Source organism: Equus quagga, chromosome 14, assembly GCF_021613505.1.
Source record: "Equus quagga isolate Etosha38 chromosome 14, UCLA_HA_Equagga_1.0, whole genome shotgun sequence".
Classification (NCBI taxonomy): Eukaryota; Metazoa; Chordata; class Mammalia; order Perissodactyla; family Equidae; genus Equus; species Equus quagga.
The window spans coordinates 95,436,041-95,446,224 of record NC_060280.1 but is presented as its reverse complement, the minus strand read 5'-3'; the positions used below and the strand labels follow the sequence as shown (position 1 = coordinate 95,446,224).

Sequence of the window (10,184 nt, the reverse complement as noted above, 5' to 3'; positions counted from 1 at the left end):
AGCCGGTCGGTCCGGGTCCACAGAGGAGGTCGGGCAGGGAAGGGTTGAGAGCTAGAAACAGCACTTCCGCCCGGCTCAGCCACGTGAGCTCCGCCCCCGCCTATCACTCAGGATACAGGGACTGGAACGCTGTCCAATCAGGAATAAGGGGGGCCGTGACGAGAAACAATCAGGAGCTCTGGGGCGGGACCCAGAAGGGAATGAGCCAATAAAAGGATAGGGGTGCGGGCTCTGAGGCGCTGTCCAATCACGGGCGTCGGGGGGAGGGTCTAAGAGCACTGTCCAATAAGGGGCCAAGACAGTGAAGGGGCCGGAGCACCGTCCAATCAGCACGCGGGGTCCGGGAGAACAGTCCAATCAGAGCCGGGGGCGGGCGCGCTCGCAACCGCGTGGACGTTCCTCTCTTCCGGCCGCGGCCCCGCGCGCGCCTGCCCCGCGCGGCCCCAGGTGTCCCGTCCGGTGGCTCTCACCTGCCGGGGCCGCGGGGAGGACGCGCGGAGAGTCCGGAGCGGGCGGAGATGGTGAGTACGCGGGCCGGGCCGGTTCGAACCGACCGGAACCGGCTGGAAGCGGCCGAGGGCCCGGGTCTCCCCGCTACCACGGGGGTCCCACCCGAGTCCCCGCCCTCGGCCGCATGGGGGTCCCGGGTCCCACCCGAGTCTTTGGCCGGGCGGGGGTCCGAGGGGGACGGGACGACCCCGGGCGGGCGATCAGGGCTGGGGGCGGACCGGTGGGGGACCGGACTTGGACCTGACAGATAAAATCAAATCCTGCTGGGTTAAGGAGAGGCTGTAATCCTGTTAAAAAACCAAATTCAACTCGTAGATTTTAAAGATCACATTGGTTTTTTCCAACGAGTGTTTTCCCACGAATGTTTATTCATGAATCGGGCAGCTGGAAGGAGCCTGGAGGAGCAGTAGGAAATGAAAGGCTCTCGCAGGCAGAAGGGAGCGGGAACAAGGAAGTTATGTTAGCAGAAAGTGCATTATTTGTGGCAAGGTCAGGTCCATCAGGCGGATGACCTCGCTACTGCTGGCCAGGTAATTCCTGATTGACTGGTTTCAGATTGCATTCCTGGGAGAGGCAGAAACTGCAGTCGTCTCAGTTTGGTGGCGTGTGGCTTAGCATAAGTGACTCCATTTCTGCATCTGAGCGCTCGTTCCGACGGGCGGGGGTCGGGCCTGCGGGGCGCGCGGAGGCCGAGAGCGTCTGGGAAGGAGGGGGCGATGGTGCGCAGGGGTCAGGCGGTGGAGACGAAGCATCCGAGCTCAGTGAGCACACTTTCCTTCCGGAGAGGGACCGCAGGGGCGGGAGGAGGGACGCGCCCGGGGCAGGGGCTCCGCGGGAGGGGGCGCTGTGGCCGGAGGACCCGCAGGAGCTGGGCGGCGTTTGTCTGGAGCGGACGGAGCGGGAGGCCGGGTGTGGTGCTGATGGCAGGTCCCCGAGCGCAGCCCGTCCTCGGAGGGGCCGTCTGCGGGCCCGGGCTGCGGGCGGCCCAGGGCGGCGTCTGCGGAGGAGAGGCTGAAGCAGCGTGGCCGACACGCAGTTTGTTCTGCTCGTCGGTGGGGACGAGCGGATCGATTAATCCTTGAACAGACACAGAATGCAGATTTAGAGGGCTCCCTCTGGCTGTGTCATAGTTACAACTTGTCTGTGTGTCTTAGATGGGGGGTTCCATTCACCTTTGATGGATGTTTTCCGATGTCTCAGGGAGGATTCAGCGTTGCCACCTGACCCCTTGGGCTCCGCCTCTGTGACCCTCCAGCACCCACAGTTTCTCCCGTTCCTGCCTCAGCTCCAGCAGCGGTGAAGGGACTGGACCCGTTTTCCCTCCTTTCTTCCTTGTCATGTGGGCGTCAGGGGTCAGGTCTCTGCCTTGTTCTGCTGACTTGTGTTGTTCTGAGACTGAACCAGAGACACCGCTGGGGACAGTGTGTCCGTGCAGAGCGCGTCCTCTCTTCCAGGAGAACTGCGGGGACAGTGCATGCGTTCCTCTCCTTCCTGTGGGCGGTGGAGTCACGGGGTAAAGAGGTTCATGAAAATCGTAGAGAAACTGCCATGCAGGGGGCAGTTTGTGACACTGTGATCCTGTCCCACTTCCTGTTAATAGCTGGTCGTCAGAGGTTAATGCAGATTCTGTGACATGTGATCTGTGACCAAGACGTGTCGAGTGCTGATTCCTTAACTTAGTTTGTCGTCATGAGGACGATAGTGACCTCGTGTCTGTTCTCTGAGAGGGATGAGCAGTGACCAGTTACTTAAACCATAAAGTGCCCCGGAGTTTCCCTCCCCTGCTTTGTGCTTGACGCAGGGGAGCAGTGACTCTGCGGTTCCCGTTCACACTGTCGACGAAAATATTTTCATCTATAAATGAAAATTTGGGTGAGTTTATTCTGAGCTTAAGTCTGAGGATTATAACCCGGGGCCTTTCTTCTCAAAGGAAGAAAGGGCACCAAAGAAGTGGGGTGCACAGAGTGGTTATGTACCCCCAGAGAGGATGTTTCACATAGGATTGAAATGTCCCTTTTACAATAGTCGCGAGACTGCTCTGTCATTGCAGCGATTGATGGAAACAGCAGGTAGGCCTTCTGTCTCAGTGAACACAGCAGGGTGGCAGGTCTGTTGTCTCCAGCTGGGTGGTCACAGGTGAGCTGGGTGGTCAAAGGTGAGTGCAGCAATCAGTTCCTAGCCTAAGGAAAGATGCTTATCCCTAAGGAAATGCCAATGTGGGGGGAAGTTGCACCTTTATCTCAAGGGCCTTTGTTCTGGCCACAGGAAATGTCTAAGCAGATATACAACGTGTGGTCAACAGCCACAGTCAGGCCCTTTTGGAAAAAACAAAGTCAGGCCGAATTAGGTTTATACCAAATGGCTTCCTCGTATACTCCAATATATCCTATTGCTTGCCATTTTTATTTGTCAACACACTGGGACGGGGTCTCGGTCCCATTTGAAAGTCCCATGGTGCTGGGAGCAGGTGCATGTCCTGGGCTGGGGACACGCTGGCCTACAGCTGGGCCTGCGTGGGAGGGGACGGAGGGAGCAGCGGGATGTCCCCCTGCGGTGACTCCAGCCCCAGACGCAGGGCGGGAGGAGCTGCAGATGCTGAGAGGAGCCGCAGAGCAGGGTGGGGAGATGCCCCTGCGGGTGTGCTGGGGGCGTGGGGCGGCCCTGGGGCTGCTTCCTGGGGTTCGGCGCGGCATCGTGCATGGAGTGGGTGGAGCTGAGTGTGCTGCGCGCTGAGTGAGTCTGTGAGGGTCAGACGTGGGGCGGGCTCCCGGGGGTCCCTGCTGGTGAGAGGGTCTGTGAAAGGAGCGTCTATACGGGGCGGAGCGGGAGCTCGGAGCGGCTCCTCTTTGCTGAGAAGGAGGCCCGGGAGGAGGGGCGCGTCCGCCCTGAGGAGGGAGCCGGCCTGAGCGCAGCCCCGGGTTCTGTCCCTCCTGCCCTGGGAGGGGCCGCCTGCCCACCTCCCCGCAGGGGGACCCCGCCCAGCTCAGGACCAGGTTCCACCTCGTGCCTTCCGTGTCCCTGTCGCTGTGGAGCAGGTGCTGCCCTGCGCTGGCTCCCACCGCGCTGCTCCTCCCGGTGTGTCCTTGACGGGGTCTGCGCCCTGTGACCCCAGGGCGCCCGAGCGCTTGGACTTTTGTTCTGTTACGTGAAGGTGTGAGGTTTTGATTTTCTTGGTTGGGTGGTGGCATCTCCTTGCGTGCTGCCCCCCCGGGTGACCACCGTCCTGCTTCTTTGTGTTTCTCTTTGTGGCTTTCCGTCTGTTCTCTGTCACCAAGCAGGGCTCTGTGTGGTTCCGCCTCTGCTGAATTTGCAGGGAGTGAATGTCACCAGGATACAGCATCCATGTCACACGGAAGGCTTCTCTGTGCTTCCTCGGCCCCAGTGTGTCACACGTGCTGGCGTCTGAGGCTGGGCTCACCCGGTTCCTCATCCACTCCACTCCTTGCAGGGCCTGGCTCGTCTCAAGTTTTTTTCCTTCTGTTGGCAGTGCGCCTGCAGGCATCTCTGTTTTTATCTCCAAGTGCAAATGGGTCATCAGTGTTTCACATCTTGGGGAAAAATTGCAGAGTTGTAGATTATGGGTAAGTCCCAGTTTCCTAGGAAATGCTGGTGAAGGAGTGTCGGGATCAAGTGTCTGACTGTCACACGTGTGTTTATTCCGCGTCATTTCCAGCACTTGGAGTTCACTAAGTTGTCCATCTCGAGTGTGTGAAACGGGGTCTCCTGGGGTTCCAAATTGGTCTGAACTGATTCCCGTTGGGGATGAGCATGTCTCAGGTGGCAGTTCATCTTCTGTCAGATGGATTTCAGATATTTTCTCACCTCTCATTCATTTGTGTGTTTGCTCATTTCTCACGTTTTCTTTCCATGGTCTGGACAGTCATCCTTTTTCATTTCTAGGTGTTGCAAGTATCTCCTCCCAGGTTGTGGTTTATCATCTCTCTGTCTACTCTACTCTGCACTTAGATGGACGCTTCTTAATTGAACAGACTCGGCTTTCTCAGTCTCTTCCTTGTAGCTGACTGTTTTTTTCTTCTATAAGAATAGTCTCCCAACTCTGAAGTCATAAATTCATTTACCTATCACTTCTTCTCAGTGTCCTCCTCTCGTCTCCCACTCTTAAATCTGCAGCGAGCTGGTTATTGTCCGTGAGGTTGATCAGGAAAACGGTCCCTTATTCGCCTGTAGATCACCAGTCGTCACTGCCCCACGTGTCACCGTGTCCCCATCTCTCCACCGCCTGGCAGCGCATGCTCTGGGGCAGGTCCACGTGCCAACATCGGGGGCCTGTTTCAGGGCGTCCATTGTCTCCATTGGTGTCCTTGTCCGTCCCTCTGGTCGCCATCCTGTCCTGACCCTTGGAGTTTAAAAAGCTTGGATGTCTGTTAGGGAAATTCCCATCTCCTTCTATAGGAAATGTCAGCTAGTCTTAGAATTTGTGTGTCATTTCAGTTTTTACAGGTAGCTCCTTTTTCTTAAATTCAAACAAAACAAAACAAAACAAAAACTCAAAACGAATCCCAAAGCAAGCTTTGTTGTAGATTTAATGGAATTTTCCTGCAACTCCTGACCTCTTTGGGAGAGCTGACGTCGAGGTCTCCTTCCTGAGGACACGCGCCGGCTCTCCATTTCTTACTGCACTCTGGTGTCATTTCATGGCCTTTTGAAATATTTCCATTAAATCATTTGATATCCTTCATTAGACCTATTTTAGGCCTTAAAGAAAATTAATTTTAATAGCAATTTAAAAAGGCTATTTTAGGAATTTAGTTTTCAGTGTTGATTCTAATGATTGAGAATACTTTGAGGTTTATTCTCATGAGTTTGCATTCTAGAAACTTAGTAAAAATCTGATTCTGTGATTATCTTCCTCGTGTTTTGGGTGTGACACACAATCACGTAAGCTGTGAATAAAGGCAAATGTTTCCTTCTGTTACAATATTTTTTCTTGATTAGTTTCACCGTTAGTTTCCTCTATTAATGATTTTAAAAAGCAAGCATCTACCTCTGTTCAGCGTTGGAGAGATTTCTGTGTCTGTCGTTACCAAGAGCCCAGGGCGAGGAATGCATTTGGATACTTGGAAAGACTCTGAAAAGAGGCCGGACCGAAATGTGGTTTTCTGTTGATCCATTTACAAGACGTCAGTGATCAAACAGCTAAAAACAGAGTAGAAGATAACGACAGATTTCTTAAATTCATTGTCTCCAACAAGACAAAAGTGACAAATGCAGGCCTCTTTTCCTCCCGTCGTGGTGCGTGCAGCAGAGCCGTGCTTCCAACAGGAACCAGCACTTGTCCTCAGTCACTGGGCAGATGTGTCTTGATATCCTCCTCCACACGCCAGTGAGGGAGCTTATGACCGCAAATGTCTTGTCGCCACCAAGAGACAAGTGTAAGCAGATATCTATTTACTAAGGAGGAACTTTCACCTTTGAAACATAAAAAGTAACTCAGAGGATTATGTATAAGGTTCCAACACCAGTATTGAAATTTCTCAGGGCAATTTCTGCTTCCGTGATAAAGAGAAAGACGAGATGGAGACTTGACTTAAGATGAGAGTCCATCACCAGCGGCCATGCGGTGGGATAACTGTCCACTCGGAATTTGCTCCATTGGGATGAGAGTTTGGAAAGGGCTCCCTATGCCTTTAAAGAAATGTCACATCCGCTAGAATAAGATCTTATAAATTAACACTGATTATTATTTATTCCTCATATTTGTCCACTTTCAAAGCTCAGCAGCCTTTATAAAGTTCACTCACACATGACACGTTCACCTTTGACGGAGGCAGGTTTGTGAAAATAATTTAATACAACCACACCTCTCTGTGAACTGTCACCTGACAAAAGTTTTACCTGAGAAGTATACCAAGAATTTTATAAAAAGCCGCTGCCTACCAGGAGAGTCAGGAAGGATTTTAGACCAAGTTTACTTTTTTTTTTTTTTTTTTGCTGAGGAAGATTCGCCCTGAGTTAACATCTGTTGCCAATCTTCCTCTTTTTTTTGCTGAGGAAGATTAACCCTTAGCTAACTGTGAGCCAGTCTTCTTCTATGTTATATGTGGAATGCTGCCACAGCATGGCTGACCAGTGGGTAGGTCCACACCTTGGACCCGAACCTGTGAACCTGGACTGCCAAAGTGGAACACTCTGTTAACCACCGTGCTGTGGGGCTGTCCCCCCAGTTTACTTTTTAAAAAATAATTATTTAATTGTTTTAATTGAGGTAACTGGTTTGTAACATCATATACATTTCAGGTGTGCTTCATTCTATGTCGATTTCTTTGTAGGTTACATCATGATCATCACAAAAGACTAATTAGAATCCATCACCACACCCGTATGCCTGATCACCCCTTTCGCTCTCCCCCCACAGCCTTCCCCTCTGGTGACCACCAATCCAATCTCTGTCTCCATGTGTTTGTTTGTTGTTGTTTTTATCTTCTATTTGTGAGTGAGAGCCTACAGTATTTGACTTTCTCCCTCTGCCTTATTTCACTCAGCATAATACCCTCAAGGTCCATCCATGTTGTCACAAATGGCCGGATTTCATCGTTTCTTATGGCTGAGTAGTATCCCTGGTGTATAAATACCACCTCTTCTTTATCCATTCGTCCCTTGATGGGCGGCTACGTAGCTTCCACGTCTTGGCTATTGTGAATAATGCTGCATGAACATAGGGCTGCGTGTATCTTTATGCCTTTGCATTTTCAAGTTCTTTGGATAAATACCCAGCAGTGGAATAGCTGGATCATATAGCAGGTCTGTTCTTAATTTTCTGAGGATACTCCATACTGCTTTCCATAGCGGCTGCACCAGTTTGCACTCCCACCAGCAGTGTACAAGGGTTCCTTTCTCTCCACATCCTCTCCAACACTTGTTCTTTCCTGTCTTGCTAATTATAGCCATTCTGACGGGAGTGAATGATATCTCATCTTAGTTTTGATTGCATTTCTGTGATAGTTAGTGATGTTGAGCATCTTTGCATGTGCCTGTTGGCCATCTGTATATCTTTTCTGGTGGAATGTCTATTCAGATCTTTTGCCCATTTTTTAATTGGGTTGTTAGTTTTTTTGTTGTTGTGGTGTATTAGTTCTTTATATATTTTGGAGATTAACCTCTTATCAGACATATGATTTGCGAATATCTTCTCCCAATTGTTAGGTTGACTTTTCATTTTGTTGATGGTTCCCTTTGCTGTGCAGAAGCTTTTTAGTTTGATGTGGTCCCATTTGTTTATTTTTTCTATTGGTTCCCTTGCTTAGTCAGACATGGCACTTGAAAATATGCTGCTGAGACGGATGTCATAGAGTGCTGTCTGTGTTTTCTTCTAGAAGTAATGGTTTCAGGTCTTGCATTCAAGTCTTTAATCCATTCTGAGTTAATTTTTGTGCATGGTGTAAGAGAATGGTCTACTTTCATCCTTTTGCGTGTGGCTGTCCAGTTTTCCTAACACCGTTTGTTGAAGAGACTCTCCTTTCTCCATTGTGTGTGCTTGGCTCCCTTGTTGAAAATTAGCCATCCGTAGACATGCCCAGTTTACTTTTTAAAGGATGCTCTTTCCTCGTCTCCAAGTTGGAGCACAATTTGTCACCTTTAGAGCCAATTGTGCTTAAAGGCTTATGAGATAGTAGGAAATACGTGTTGTTGTCTCCCCAGCTCCTGACACCGTGGGAATTTCCCGGGTGACACGAGTGTCTTGTTCTAATGTGGGGACTCTGGGTGGGCTCCCTAATGAGGTCTGGTCACCAGAAAGACCAAGCCATGATTCGAAGCTTGGAATTTACAGCCCTGACCCTGCCCCTCCCAATTCTCTTAAGAGGGGAGAAGGGCTCAAAATGGAGTTAATGATCGATCTTGCCTACATGATGAACCGCTATAAAAATCCCAATAGTGTGGGTTCAGGGAGCTTCCAGGTTGGTGACGGGTGGAGGTGGAGGGAGGGTGCTGAGCCTGGACGGGGCATGGAAGCTCCACGCCCTCCATCTGGATGTGTGTCTGCATCCTTCATCACTTCCTTTAATAAACTGCTGCACGTAAGTAATGTTTCCCGGAGTTCTGCGAGCTGCTCTAGCAAATTGATGAAAGCCAAGGAGGGGTCCTTGGAACCTCTGATCTTTAGCCCGTTGGTCACAAGCACAGGTGACAACCTAGGCTCGTGACTGGCCTCTGAAGTGTGTGTTGGGGAGGTTGGGGGCCTCCTGGTCCTGAGCCCTTACCTGTGGGATCTGACGCTATCTCCGGGTACATGGTGTCAGAACTGAGTTAACGTGTAGGACACTCTGCTGGTGTCTCAGAGAACTGCTTCGTGTGGGGCAAACCTCCGCACGTGGGTGAGCAGAAGTCAGCAGTGAAGTGTTCCCTGAGGAGGCGGAGGAGACACACACAGGACAACTCGCAGGAGGGAAGGACTGGGTTGTTCCCAACACAGAAGAGGAAAAACTGTGCTTACGAGGCTTCGTCAGCCCGGCCGTCCTTCCAGTTCCCCCGGTTCTATCTGCCGTCTTACGATTCTGCACTTCGAGAAGCTCTTCTTTTTGCCTTTGTTCTCACGTGGTGGGGCCGCGTTAGGAGTCGCATCTGAGATGCTGCTGCGTGTACGCATCGCAGGATTAGTGGGGTGGCCCTTCAGGAACTGTCCTTGGCGGCTCAGACAGTCCCTGGGTTGTGTCGGTTCCGAGAGGAGCTGCCACGCTGTGCTCCGCTGCCGGCACGCGGTGGGCACGTCTGGGCTGTTTCTGCCCAGTAAATATCTTGTTCCCCAGGCCTTGGGAGCACCATTTTCACCCCATATTGAAAGGAAACTGGACTGAATTCCCAGAAACTGCCCTCTCCTTGAGAAATAGCACGTAAGGCTTCCAGTTCCATCTGCGGGTCCTTCTTAGCACATGTCACATCCTGACAGTTGGTGGCCACGGCAGGTTGGGTGCCCGGGAGAGTGGGAGAAACAGACTAAATCATCTCCTTTAAAAGGTCATTTTCCTCCTGTCACTGCACTCGGAGCTGAAAGTGACCTGTGAATGTTAGACTTTTCCCCGGCACCCTCGCTAAGCCGGTTACAAGTGTTAATAATGTGTCCTTAGCACTTGGGGATTTCTCCCTACCGATCTTGCCCTCTAACCACGCAGTGTCGATTCTCCCCTTTGCAGAGCTTTTACCCGTTTCCTGTCCCCGCTGCAGCGCTGGCCCGGCCTCGCGGGGAGAACTGCACACAGGCGCCGCCTCCCCTCCTTCCTGGTCTCGGAGGGAACAGCTGTCACGTTTCGCGTTAAGTAGGACGTTGGCTCTGGGTCTCTCTAGATGCCATTTTTTCCTGATAATGAGTGTTCCTTTCTGGTCTCTCACCTGTCTTGTCACAGATGAACACTGATGGGGACAGGCATGTCTTTCTATTGCTGGGACACATACCCACTGAAGAGTCAACATTGCATCCATCTTGCCTTTCTGGACAAAATGAACTTGATGTTTTTCTGTTTTTGGATGTGGGCCACCACAGCATGGCCCCTCCCAGAGGAGTGCTGTATGTCTGCACCTGGGAACTGAGCCCGGGCCACCAAAGCGGAGCACGCCGAACTCCACCACAAGGCCGCCGAGGCTGGTCCTGAACCTGATTTTGACGCGTTGTGCTGTTTATGCGCTTATGTGTTAGATTTCTTTTAAAAAGCCTTTCACCT

At 51.6% G+C, this 10,184-nt stretch overlaps 1 protein-coding gene across 2 annotated transcripts in view; it reads left to right on the top strand.

The window, feature by feature from the left end:
* Window positions 1-299: 299 nt before the first annotated feature.
* LOC124252566 (zinc finger protein 77-like) overlaps window positions 300-10,184 on the top strand; it is a 16,977-nt gene continuing 7,092 nt past the window's right edge. The window contains exon 1 of one of the 2 annotated variants that reach the window (XM_046686229.1): window positions 300-521. In XM_046686229.1, coding sequence (XP_046542185.1) covers window positions 519-521 — 3 coding nt within the window. In that variant the 5' untranslated portion in view covers window positions 300-518. Of the gene's footprint in view, window positions 522-759; window positions 2,383-10,184 lie in introns of those variants that run through there. The other variant, XM_046686227.1, reaches the window with a different exon arrangement.